Below are 13,987 nucleotides of genomic sequence, written 5' to 3' on the forward strand. Positions count from 1 at the left end.
GGTTTCAGTTTTGTTCTTCTGTATAAGTAAGGGAACCCCTAAATACTTGTCACTAAGAGCAAGCTTTTTAATATTCAGCAAATTAGAAATACTAACCTTTATAGAATTATAAAGTTTAGGATTAAAGGCAATACCTGATTTATAAAAATTGATAGACAGACCTGAGTAAGTGCTAAAATCTTTGATAATACTCTCTAAATTCCTAGCATTAGCATTATTAGCTTTAGTGAAAACGAGACAGTCATCAGCAAAAAATAAATGACTTATTGTTGGACTGTCTCTTGTCACTTTAATACCCTGTACCAAATTATTACTCTCAGCATATATTAGTAATCTTGAGAAGGTTTCCATACATATAATGAACAAGTAAGGAGACAAGGGGTCTCCCTGTCTAAGACCCCTTATGGGATAAAACAACTCACCTGGAGCACCATTCAGTAAGACAAAGGCGGAAACAGTGGAGACACACTCATTTATCATCCTACACCAATCTTCATGAAAACCTAGCTTTTTAAAACAACATCCAAAAAATTCCACTATATTCTGTCAAATGCTTTTGAAATATCAAGTTTTATAGCCATTAACCCTTTCTTAGTAGCCCTACACTTCCTCATACTATTGATCAATTCATGAGCCAACACTATATTGTCAGTAATCTGTCTAGAAGAGAGAAAAACAGCCTGAAATGGGCTAATGAATTTATCCGTGACTTTCTTAAGCCTAGAAGCTAAAATCTTTGAGATAATCTTGTAAGACACATTACTTAAGCTTATTGGCCTAAAATCAGAGGAAAGTTTAGGACAAGTAGACTTTGGTATTACAAAAATAAAACTATGGTTCTTCTGCTTCGACAAGTGTTTAGAATGTAAAAAGGCCTGGACCATTTTAACTGTATCTTCACCAACAACATCCCACATTTGTTGGTAAAAACCTGGAGGATACCCATCTGGACCTGGTGAAGTCCATGGCTACATCTGAAAAACTATTTCCTTAATTTCCTCCTGAGTGGGACATCTAAGTAAACTCTCATTATTCTCATCAGTAATACAAGGATTAATTCTATGAAGCAAACAGTCAGGGCTAGGAGGGTTGGAAGTACTGCTAATATGTGAGAAATGACTTCTCAATTCATCAACTATACTGTTCCAATCAGTCAACCAAATTCCCATTTTATTTTGAAGATTATCAATTTATGTCCTCTTTTTTCTAAAATTAACCTTATCATGAAAATATTTTGTGTTTCTATCATCAAATTTAAGAACATTTTCCTTAGCTCTTTGCATATAATGATCCTGCTGAATACCATACCAATGATTCAGGCTAGCTTCAGTGTCTCTAATCTCATTAAGATTAACATGATTAGCAACATTACCACTCAAATACTCCAGCTGACTTTGAAAATAAGTAATTTTGGATTGGATGTTCCCAAAGATAATAATGTTCCAATCTCTAAGGACATATTTAACATTTCTCAAAGACATAGAGTGAAAGTAAGCATGAGAGCCTCTTTCAGATGTCTTCCAGTTATCTCTAATAATGTCCTTACACGAGTTATGCATGAGCCAACATCTATTAAACCTTAGAAGTTTCTTAGTAGGTTTATCATCCTTAGTACTAACCAACAAAATAGGGCAATGATCACTCCCTATAGGAAGAAGATGATACACAATGCGATTTGGAAAAAGATTGAACCACTTATGGTTTCCTAGACCTATATCAAGCCTTTCTAAAATCAAACCGGCACTATCTCTCCTATTTGACCGAGTATAGAGATTTCCCATGAACCTAATATTAGTTAGGTCTAAAAAATCAAGATGATCATTGACCACATTAAGCTGATTTTGGGGGACAATATTACCTCCTAATTTTTCCTCATTGCTAGTTATGAAATTCAGGTCTCCTGTGACTACCCAAGGGCAGTTAAACCTACCAGAGAGTCTAGTTAGGAAGTCCGATTGTCTAGCAATCCCTTCCTCATCAAATGCACCATACATACAGACTAACAAAGTCTTACCACTCCTGTTATCAAATTGCATAGAGCAGATAATGAAGTTTAGATTATACTCAACAATATCAAGGATGATACCATCTTTCCATAACAAAAATAACCTTCCAGATAAATCAATAGGATGAACATAACAGTAATAAGGATAGTTGAGCTGTTTAGTGTAATTCATCATCTTATTATCCTTATTTTTGGTCTCAGCTAAGAATATAATGTCAGGATCATTGGATCTAACTAAGTCTCTTAGATGATACCTAGTACGCTTGTTTCCAAATCCTTGGACATTCCAAGACATAATTTTCATTTTAATCACAAAATGATTACTACACACACAATTTTCCAAATCGTTTGCTCCAAGGATCGTAGGAAAAAAAAGACAATTAGAAGAGCAATCAAAACAATCACCACAAAAGGGCCAATACCTGGATGGGGGACACTTATATTGTGATTGACAAAATAAGGGGCGGAAATATTAAAATTCCGAACTAAGGGACTTCAATCATTACGGTCCCGTAAATTTTTTTTAATACCGCGCGTTTCCTAGATTTTCTTTGTTTTTCACCGTTGGACTCGTTGTCCCGAATTTTGAAGGACAACGGGACAATACGGTATATGACAATGTTTACGATAGGTACTGACCTGGAAAATAAGATGTAGAACAACGTTTACAATACTTACTAGTCCTCCGCAATGCAGTTTACACCATGTATAGGACGGATGCACAACGAGGACAACATTGTCACAACCAAGTGTACAACTAATTAGTATATATTATGAAATTGTACGTTCCGGTTGGAACAACCCGTACACATATTCTTAGGCACATGTGCTCTCTCTTACACTTGCACAATAAATTTTACAACAGTCCATACACTAAACATATATTATTATTTTAATGGATAACTCGTATTGTGGTTCACTTTACACCACAGACCTTAAGTATAAGAAAATAGAAAATGACATTACACCAACGTTTCTTATCTAGAAGTTTTCCGGAGATGAGCGATTACCGGTTTGCAATTGTAACCTCTTCGACAAATTCAGCTTGGTCGACACAGGTGCTAGGTTTAAGCGCCAATGTTTTCTACTAAGACGATAGTATTACACCTATGTTTTTGATGGTCAACTAAATCCATTATATACCCACTCGAGGTGAAGTTAAAACGTTTCATGTTTTGGGGTAACACGGTTAAATTTATTTTTCTCAGATGGAGAAAAATCGTGTGTGTTGGTGAGCCATTCCCTGTTGCTTTTATATGTATGCGCTGAGGTATTCGATTATTGGTCCACGTTGCTCTGCAGATTACTGCTCACCCGGTTTGATAACTTCTTGCGTACTGGCACTCTGGACATTTCTCCCTATCGTTTATGTATCCGAATGGTTTGGTTGTTATTTATTAAGAGGTAATCTTCCGCCAGCATCGAGAGTGCTCGCAAACAACCTACGGTATCACGTTTCAGTAACGAAGCCGAATATAAAGACCTTGCTACTACTACCGCAGAACTTATTTGGATTCAATATATTCTGCATGAATTAGGAATACAGCTATACCCACCCTATGGTGCAACAATCTTGGAGCAACATTCCTCACAGTGAATGCAGTTTTCCATGTGCGCACTAAGCACATTGAGATCGATTATCATTTTATTCGAGAAAGGGTCACATTTCGTCAACTTGATGTTCGTTTTATCAATACAAAAGATCAGCTCGCTGACATTTTCACCAAGAGTCTTGGACCTGCTCGTCATGCGGATTTCCGGAGCAAGTTAACCGTCCATCAATGGCCGCTTAACTTGAGGGGGAGTATTAAGGAAACTTAAACATAGTTCAAGACTTGGAAATCAAGTAAATATAGTTCTAGAGTCTTCTTTGTTATCAATTTGTTCTAGAGTCTTCTTTTTTTATGCACTGTGCATATTCTTCCGAGATGTTAAAATGCTAGTAGTTCTTCGGAGATGTTATTGTTAGTTTTCAAAGACTATCCTGTACTTCATTGTTCTTTGAATTGACAAAAATTAGATATTACATGAAAGGGGAAGAGACAGTATATACACAAAAGACGAAAATGCAATACTACCCTTACAAGGTCATGTGCCTATTACAGTATACATTAACACCCCCTCTCAAACTCACGATGCAGCTGCAAGAAGCATTGAGAGTTTGTCAAGAAGGAAACAGAGATGAGTGATAGTGTGAGACTTCGTAAAAAAGTCTGCCAACTGCATAGTAGAAGGAACAAAAGGGAGAGAGATGGTGCCACGCTTAAAATGATGACGCACAAAATGAAAAACGATTTCAATATGCTTCGTACGCTCATGAAAAACAGAATTATGAGCAATGTGAATGGCACTCATGTTGTCACAGTGCATGGGAGAAGAGGTGAGTAATGGAACACCCATATCTTCAAGTAACCATCGAAGCCAAACAATCTATGCAGTACTTGTGGCCATGGATCGATATTCAGCCTCCGCAGAAGACATACCAGATGGAAATAATGAAGACCAACCTAGGGAAGTCTTGGCGAAAACATTTGGCTGATGAGTAGACAAATATTTCTGAAATTGTTCGCCAAGGAGAGACATGTCAGTTGGTTTCATAGAGGGAACATGTGGCCTGTGAACTACATAAGTAGTGGAGTTAGTTCCAATTGAAACAACATTATCTTTATGATTATCATTTAGCCTGTGAACTACATGACTTTCTTTGTTAACTAATCAGGGACACTGATGTTTCCAATGTCCTTTTGCCCTGCAAAAACTACACTCATCAATTGCCACCTTAAACTTCTGTTTACTTTGAGAACCATATTTTAATGGATAATTAGTAGCTAAAGAAACTGGAGAAGGTACCTGAAGTAATCCTTTTCCGTTATACATTGTTCTAACTAGCCAAATAAACTCGAAACAGAACTTACTTAAAGAAAATATGCAACCACTTCACTTAGAACATATATCAAACACCTTTGCTGCAATGAAGTAATCAAACCAAATAAAGAAGAAACTCCAAATAATAAATACTGAATAGGCTTACTGTATCTCAAAGAAGAAGTGGGATTTGCTTGATGAACGAAATAAGCTGATTCCTCAAAAACTCACACAAAAAACAACCTTAATTAGCCTGCTGCTCTAACCAAAGAACAGAAAGTAAGAAACCAAAAGATAGAAATGCCAACAAAACTACTGAGCTGCCTTAAAAGAAAACCCTCTCAACGATTTCAACTCCCAGGTCCTAGGATCACATTGCTGTGATGCCATGTTAGTTTTCAAAAAATACCCTGTACATCATTGTTCTTTGAATTGACAAAAATTAGAGATTACATGAAAGGGGAAGAGACAGTATATACACAAAAGACAAAGGATGTCAATCCCATACGAAGGATGTCAAGCCCACTGTTACGCAAACAAATTGCAACAATTGTGCAAGCGGATTACACAAAACTCTCATGGAGATTACATTACTAAAACACTATGCATATTTTTCATTAACTTGAAAGAGCCTTTAAATAGGCATGCTTTACATAAAGATGGGACTCTTGGCCAACTAAAATTCTATTTTGTAGTCATTATTATCCCACGTCTAAAACCCACAAATACACATTAAAAATTCCTAGCTAAATGTTAGGCTAAATCCCATGACTGCATTAACTGCTCATAGGAGTCAAACGTACTGTTATTTTTAAAATGTTGTAATAACTGCATCTAGTCAATGGCTCAATATCCATCGTATTTAAGCAATAGTGATAACATGTACGCTCAGGATTGTCCCTATAGTGGGGTATAAAACCCATCTTCATTTTATCGGAACATTAGTCTGAGAGATTAGGTCAAAGAAATTTAGGGCAGGAAGTAGCAGGGGGCTTATAATTTCTTCCGATTCAAAGTTATTTTAAGGGGATTTTCGAAACAGATTCTTCTTGCTGATGCAGTTTGGTACAAGGATCATATGATAAACAAGAATGGATCTTTTGGTACAAGTAAGTTATTATTGTTTTGGTTTGAATTACCGTACTTTTGGTGTTGCATAAGAATAGTTGAGCTTTTTTTTTTTTTGCTCGGCATATTTGAACTTGTTAAAGGAAAACCAGATCTCAATATGATGGTGTTGTATAATTGTGTTTCAAGGGATGGTTCGTGGTTATAATTCATCATCTGCAGAAAAATGGGTTCTTTAATTTAAGAAATGGAGCAAGAATCTCTTTATCCTTTCAGCGTTAGTCTACCAATTGAAGTAGATTATTCAAGGGATAATCTCTAGGGAATCTAATTGGAATCAGTACTCTAGTTTTGTTACTAATCAATTTTCAAATAAATAGTATCTAAGACATCTGATGTATGTGTTTGAATTTGATACGAGTGGTCCAAAATATTTCTCCAGCAATATGAGTTAATACATGCTGATGAGAGGTAATCTAAAAGATGTGTCTTTTCTTTATAATGGTTTTGTGGTTTTAAGGATCTTATGACTGTTTTGAAGATCTCCATTTTTCATAGTGTTGCGCCTAACTCAAATTCTAGCCAAACAATAAAAGCTATGTAAAAGTAAATCAAAGGAAATTCATTAATGAAGATTAAAAAGTAAATTCAACACTGGCTCAGATATAAGAGGACTTATCCAACAAAACATGAACCTTCAAACATTGCCTCATAAAAGCACACAAAGACTTACAAACGACGACCACAACCTTTAAACATCGCCTCAGAGCACACACAAGGACTTCCTAAAATGGTTACACAAAACTATCAACAAAATACCAAGGAGGAATAACAGAAAATAAAACCACCACCAGCAGACACTAACAAACTTAAACTTGTTCAACAATTTTCTCTAAACCCTCGGATGGACCACCAGCAGGGACACGCTCTTCTTCAACAAGGGTCTGAGAAGAAGTCACGATATTGGAAGTAGTAGCGGCAGCTCTTCGACGTTCACGACGGCCACCAGCCTTGTACGCGTCTTTTATCTTCTTTGCATATTCAACATGAAGATCATCATTTTTCTTGGTCCAGTAAGCACGCTTATCCTCTAGCTCCTCCTCATGACGAGACTCAATACCAGCAAGTTCACCATCTAATTCGCATTCAACACCTTGAGTTCAGCCACTTGCTTCTCTACCTCTAGCAAACGATTGCGAGTTTGTGCGAGTTACCAAAAACAAAGACGAGTTAACCAATGCAAAGTTGTAAAGAACAGTCAAGGAAGTAAAGATACTGATAAAACCAACCTTCGTGGTTGGCTAAAACAGAATTTAGGGTAAGTTGGGCTTTCTCCTTGGTGGACGAATCATGTATACCAATCGAAAGACCACTTAGACAAGGAGCCTAACCCGCTAAGTTAAATAAAACTATAATAAAATGGTAAATACCTTCAAGTGCTTGATTATCCCGGCCCAGACTCTCAATCTCTTGATTAGCAACACTCAGACTGGATTGCATACGGTGAGTATCGCCCTCAATGATTTTGGCTCGTTTTCTAGCAACACGAGAATTGGACAGCATGGCAGAATGAAAGCATTGGCTCTAACACAACAGTAAAAAACTGCAAGTTAGACCGGGGCAATTAAAATGCACTTATCAAACATAGAAGAACTTCAAAAACTAACCATGGTCGAGAAACAACACTGAGTAGCCTCGTCTTGCGAGTTGAAAACCCGTGCTTTGTCCTCCTCGCTCATATTAGTGAACTCATCGGAGAAAAGGACAGCAACAGCTTGAGAAACTTCACCAAACACAGTTATGCAAGAAGAAGAGGAAGGATCAATTGCAGAATTAGCAAAACCACTTGCAAATGAACTAAGCACACCAGTGCCACCACCAACAGAAACAACTTTACCACCATTACCCAGAGCACCTCCATCGGATGAAGCATCCTTTCCATCACAACGAACACGAACATCTTTACCACCATCATCAACACCTGGAGCACCTCCATCAGATGAAACATCCTTTTCAGCGACATCACTCCTCCGGGGAACAACAATCTCGCCCTGAGAGTTAACAGACTCAGACTCGGATGAGGATTCTCCCATATCATCATCATCATCATCATCATCATCATCATCAGAAATACAAGTAAGATCAACATCAGTAGCATGCATAATAACACGGTCAGGAGCATTAGAAGAGCCCGATCCATCTGCAGCCTTCTCACGCTGTAAAATGTGAAATTAGATGCTATTCTATAAAACAGGGGAAATCACAAGGAAATATTTCCTACCTGATCATCCTCAACATCCCGAATAGCCCGCGCCCGAGTGACCCCACACCTACGAATCGGTGCAACAACCCAGTTAAGCTCCCACGGTCTGTAAGCCGGAAAATGACCATGCATTTCAAGAAGCCCAGCAAGAACACCACTGACATCGTCCCAACCATAAACGTATGGACCAGCTACCCGAATAGGGAACAAAAACCACTTCGGATCGTTAGTCTTACGTAGGGTGGTGTTACTCAGAGAATGAGGATCAAGATCGGACAGAAGCAAAGGACCCCTTATAGTACGGCGATTCCTCGAAATGCCCACACCAAAGCCCTCGAACTTCTCACCAAGCTGCTGGCATTAGTAATTTTCCAAGAAGTTATCAGGAGTATACAGATCAGACATGGCAGGGACGAACTCGTTCCTCTCATGCACCGTAATTATACCCTGGCTACGAAAATCACATTCTCGAAGAATACGATAGAAGTTGCCATTAGGTTGACACAAAGCTCTTTGAGGATTAAGATGAGCAAGAACCTCGAACTGGAAGGTGTTCAGAGGGTTTTATAAGGGTAGACGAAGCCCCGCCTCTAGCTGGCCTTCTGTAACACATGGCTGCTCGGCGATCTCACGGGTGAGAATCCCAGTCTGTTTATCAGGATGAGCATAAGAAACGTCGAATCTCTGAAGATGGTACCTGGATTTTAGGTTCTCTAAATACAAGGCAACTGTCATTTCCGCAGATCTACTTAAACCGTTATGTTTAGATACAGGTCTCTTATCACCAGAACTGGAAAAGTTCACCAATAAAAGCCCAATTATGAGAAACAGAAACTGATAAAATAGAACGGAGAAACAAACAGAAAAAACGAAACCAAACACTAAGAGACAAACCCTAAAATATAATACAGTAAAGCAACTGACAAAAAACATAATACAGTAAAGCAAAAATGAACCAATAACATCAACATCAGTGATGACGAACACAGGAGATAATTTCAAAAAGGAGTGGTGCTTACCGCTTTAGTGGACGGGATGAAGTTTTTCCAGACATGATATGATATTTATATAGATGGAGTTTAAAAAAAATCAGTAAAAATACAACGAGAACAAAGTTCTGAAACGTTACAGGAAAAGTGACGAAATGAAAATGAGTAGATGACGCACTCTCCTATGAAGATAATATAGAGAAAAAATCCTTTGGGTTCGAACCGGCGCCCAAAGTCTAGCAGGTCATAAAGCAGTTACCTGGCAAAAAATATTGGGAAGAGGAGAAGAATACGATTGAAAGGAGTGGGGAAGGGGTGGGACCGTGAAAAAGCATGCGTAACGTTCCCACTTCCCAGACGTAACGTTTTTGAAAAATGTTGACCAATACTACGAGCATGATACATTGAAGAGATAACATTTCGAAGAAACCGTAACGCCTGCTTGTTCACCTCTCTTACGCCACTTCCCAGGACTTAACAGCTTACCCCTGACTATTCAGCGTCGCCACTTTGCAAGACTTAACAACTTTTAGGCTCCGTTTGGCACGTCCCAAATTGAGGTAGTAGGACGACGTAGTGCAGTTGAGGGTGTAGTGCAGTTGGGTTTAGGTGTTTGGCATGTTAGTATTGGCCTGCATTGGAACTACCTGGTGCATTTAAGGAGTTGGAACTAAAACAAATTTTATGTATTTATTTGATCTTTTGAGTAATATATTTGGATTATTAAAAAAAATCATCTAGTATTTTACTTTTCTTCTTTCTTGTTTATGTTTCTATTTTTGAAGTAATTGCATCCCCACTGCATTGCATGCCAAACACCTAAAATTGAAATTCATCTTTGTATTACATCCTTCTTATAAACATACCAAACACCTGATATTGAACGACATGTAGTTGGAAATGTCTTGCATTGCAAATCCTGAAAGTGGTCTTGCTTCCCAGAGGTATCATTCCGTATGAACAGTTAATTGGGTGAAGCTGTTTATGAACGTTGTGTACGTCAAAATTCGAAAATGATATTTGAACAACGGTTGTAGACAGCTTCCACAGCCAGCTGCCCATGTGGCTGCTATGTGGACAAAAGACAAAACGGAGTTTGACTGAGTTGACTTGGAAAACATTTTCACTCTCCCCTTTATTATTACCCTCATTCTCTCTGCTGTTATTTCTCACTCTGAAAACATCTCTCTACCGTTATCGTTCTTGCTTTTTGTTCTTTTAAGTGTATTTCATCACTTCAATAAAGAAACATCAAAACTTCTAAATTCTGTAAATAATCTAAAAAGTTAGAACACTCAGTAATTCGTATTGGTTTCTATTCTTTACTAGCATGGCATTTGTTTGACCTGATTTGAAGTAGGTAAAGAAAAATTTCAAAATCAGAACCTAACAAGTTCATCTGGTTTTGTAATTGACTGATTGGATACTTTACAAAAATATTAAAAGTGGGCTAGAATGAAATTGCAATTATACAAGCAGATTTGAAAGGTTTTGTTTTCAAAATCAGATTTGCAGATTTTCAGTATGAGATTAGGTCAAAAATCAGTTTGAGTTTATAAAAACGCACACTTGTGAAACAAAAACAAAAACAGACACAAAATACATTTCCACAAGTATATTACAATACATCTCTATCCAAAAAAATAATAAGGGAATTTTAACAAACTGCCACACTTGCAAATCCCGATTCAAGAAACTGCCACCGTTTTTTTCAGAGTTTATTTAATGCCACAACCGTTAGCACTAACGCCTTGGACCCACATGATTGGTCAATTTTTTTTGACTTTGTCAAGATTACTTACACGTGTCTTATATGGACGGCTCAAGATGTCGTGCACGAGATTATTACACATAGCACACGCTAAATGACTACTTTATCCTTCGTGGGATTGAAACAGTTTGTATCGTTTCATTTTTCTTCTAGTTTTTTCTCTTTCTCTCTGTCCGCTCTGTTCTCTAGTAGAAGAAATTAGGGTTTGAGTCAGTTTTCAGCGGGATTTTGCTTAGGTTTAATGTCTGAGTAAAGGGTTTTAGTAAAGATCGAGATTCAGAACAAGAAGGGGAAGGACAAGCAGCAGATATGGTATGATTGCAAACCCTAATTTCGTTTTTCTGGGTTGAATTAGGGGTTTTCTCTTAGGTTTCTGTTTCTCTTTCTTGTACTTTTTTTTCTCTTGCTCTATGTCCGCTCTGTTCTCTAGTGGAAGAAATTAGGGTTTGGGTCAGTTTTCAGCGGGATTTTGCTTAGGTTTAGTGTCTGAGTAAAGGGTTGGGGAGCTGAAGATGAAGAAGAATAACGGGAAGGACAAGCAGCAGATATGGTACGATTTCAAACCCTAATTTCGTGTGTTTGATGAATTGATGAATTTAATTTTAGGGGTTTTCTGTGTGAAGTGTGGAATTTTTAAAACCCTAATTTTGTGTGTTTGATGAATTGATGAATTTAATTTTAGGGGTTTTCTGTGTGAAGTGTGGAATTTGATGAATTTTATTTTGTTTGTTCATTTGCAGTGATTATACATATTATTCATATAGAGATATCAGTGTGTTTGATGAATTGTATTTTGTTTTTTACAGTGATCATACATATTATCCATATAGAGATATCAGTGTGTTTGTGCTGAATAGTAAACTTAATTTGCTATTCCCTCACATGGATAGAGATATAATTGACCTTAAGGAATTTGAGCTGATGTTGCGTGTTAAGTTGCATCTTGATGAAACAGAAATTCCAAATTTATATTGGACCATAGACCCATGTCTTCCTGAGTATTTGATGACAAATTAAGACTTGTTTAAGTTTTGGGAGCATGTTGTACCTGATGATAAAGGCTTCATATGTTTACAAATGAGTGTAATGAATTCAGAATTTAGGAATGGTAATGACTTCATTAAGGCTGCAATGGAACAACCAGTAGTAACAATTGATGAGACTCCTAAGAAGGCACCTAAGAGGATTGCTAAGAAGCCAGTTTCAAAGGAAAAGTCAGTAAAGATATCACCTACAAGGAGATCACCAAGGTTGCATGCTGAATCAAAAAATGAAAACTCAAATGGAGGAGCATCTAGGAAGTTGTTGTTCATGGATCTGTTAAATGAAGTGGAATCTCAGGGTTTTTCTTGCCTAAGTCAAGCCACTGTTGTTGGTTCTAGCAGTACACCAGTTGATAACTTTAATCATGATTACTAGGTTGATGAAGTAAACAACACTGCTGCAGAGGATAACACTGATGCAGGGGATAAGACTGATGCATGGGATAAGGCTGATGCAGGGGATAAGACTGATACAGGGGATAAGCCTGATGCAGGGGACAATAGTGATGATGATGATGAGGACAATGTGGTGCTAGAGAACACTACTGTAGATGAATGTCACCTCATTGAAGACCCAAATGCTCCACCAATCTTTGAAAGTGATGAAGAGAATGATATTGATTATGAAGATATTGTCAAGATATACAAAGTTGGAGATGAAAGCAGTGATTCAAGCAGTAGTGAAGAAGACAATGAAGAAGGTATGGACCCTTTAGTGTTTATAATTTTTTGTTTATTTTTTACATGTACTAACACTTTGATGTTGATTGTAGTTTCTAATGATGACAAGAATAATGATAAGGATAATGATGGTCCTGAAGTAAATGATGATAAATATTCCAAACCAAAGCTTGATTACCAGAAGTGGAAAGAAATCTTCAATATGCATAGTGATGAAGAAGAAGAACCATTATTCCTTGTAGAAGAAGAGGTGACTCCTGTTGATCCTACTAAGATGGAGGTAAAGTATGCTTTTAATAACAAGAGTGCTTATAAGAAACATCTTAGGGGTTACTGTGTAAAACATAATTATCAGTAAACGGTCTATAAGAGTGACAAAACAAGATTAAGAGTGAGATGTAGGTTTAGGGAAGAGTATGGCTGTAACTGGTTTGTAAATGCTAGCATAAAAAGGCATGAGCCTACTTTTATTGTTAGGAAGGTTAATCTAGAACACACTTGGGTTGCGGATCCAAAGAGTTTTAACAGATCCGCGGATCCTGAGTTCGTAAAAGATGTGGTACATGAGAAGTTAAAGCAGACGGATGTGGTACTTTTATTGTTAGGAAGGTTAATAACTCAGGTTACTATAATGTAGGAGCACTTTGACAACATATGCAAAGAAAGTCCGGCTGCTGGTGAATATCTTAGGAAAGAAGATCCAAGTACTTGGTCTAGGGCTTATTTTGATCCCCTTAGCTGTTGTGAGCATATGAATAACAATTTCTCAGAATCATTTAATTCTATGAGTTCTAATATGAGAGATAAACCAATAATACAACTAGGCATGATGTATGGTCAGTTAGTAATGGGTTTGTTATTTAAGAGAAGGGAAGAATCTGCTAAGTGGAATCAAAATGATTTGGTCCCTGCTGCTGTTAAGTTGATAAATAAGATGCTTGACTTGGTTGGGAAGTTTGATACAGAAGGAAGTGTGGTTGGACAGGTTTATTTGGTAACTAATGTGTCTACCAAGAAAATTTTCACAGTGAACATTGTAGACAAACAATGCACTTGTTTGCAATGGCAGCTAAGGGGATTCCCTTGTCAACATGTTGTATGTGCATTGAAACTGCTCAGGCCAAACTGGAAAGAGTAAGAAATTTTGTAATATGCTATTACTTTTGGGTTGTAATATGCTATTACTTTTGTTTCTGTAAACTGACACATTTGTTTGATTGGTTGAACAATTATTGTGCTCCTTACTACTCTGTGGAATATTATAGGACCATATATGCAGATGCTGTAAATCCACTAGAAGAC

The 13,987-nt window shown here is 37.3% G+C and overlaps 1 protein-coding gene across 1 annotated transcript; it reads right to left on the minus strand.

Annotated features, from left to right (window-relative positions):
• Positions 1 to 1,190: 1,190 nt before the first annotated feature.
• Positions 1,191 to 2,309, minus strand: LOC113305701. The gene has a single exon (XM_026554714.1). The coding sequence runs from the start codon at positions 2,307 to 2,309 to the stop codon at positions 1,191 to 1,193; it is 1,119 nt and encodes a 372-aa protein (XP_026410499.1).
• Between the last annotated feature and the right edge of the window lie 11,678 nt (positions 2,310 to 13,987).

This window comes from Papaver somniferum, chromosome 8, assembly GCF_003573695.1.
Source record: "Papaver somniferum cultivar HN1 chromosome 8, ASM357369v1, whole genome shotgun sequence".
Classification (NCBI taxonomy): domain Eukaryota; kingdom Viridiplantae; phylum Streptophyta; class Magnoliopsida; order Ranunculales; family Papaveraceae; genus Papaver; species Papaver somniferum.

What these genes read in the sequence shown, in the direction of transcription:
- LOC113305701 (XM_026554714.1), bottom strand. Translation starts at nt 2,309, where the DNA reads ATGAAAATTATGTCTTGGAATGTCCAAGGATTTGGAAACAAGCGTACT.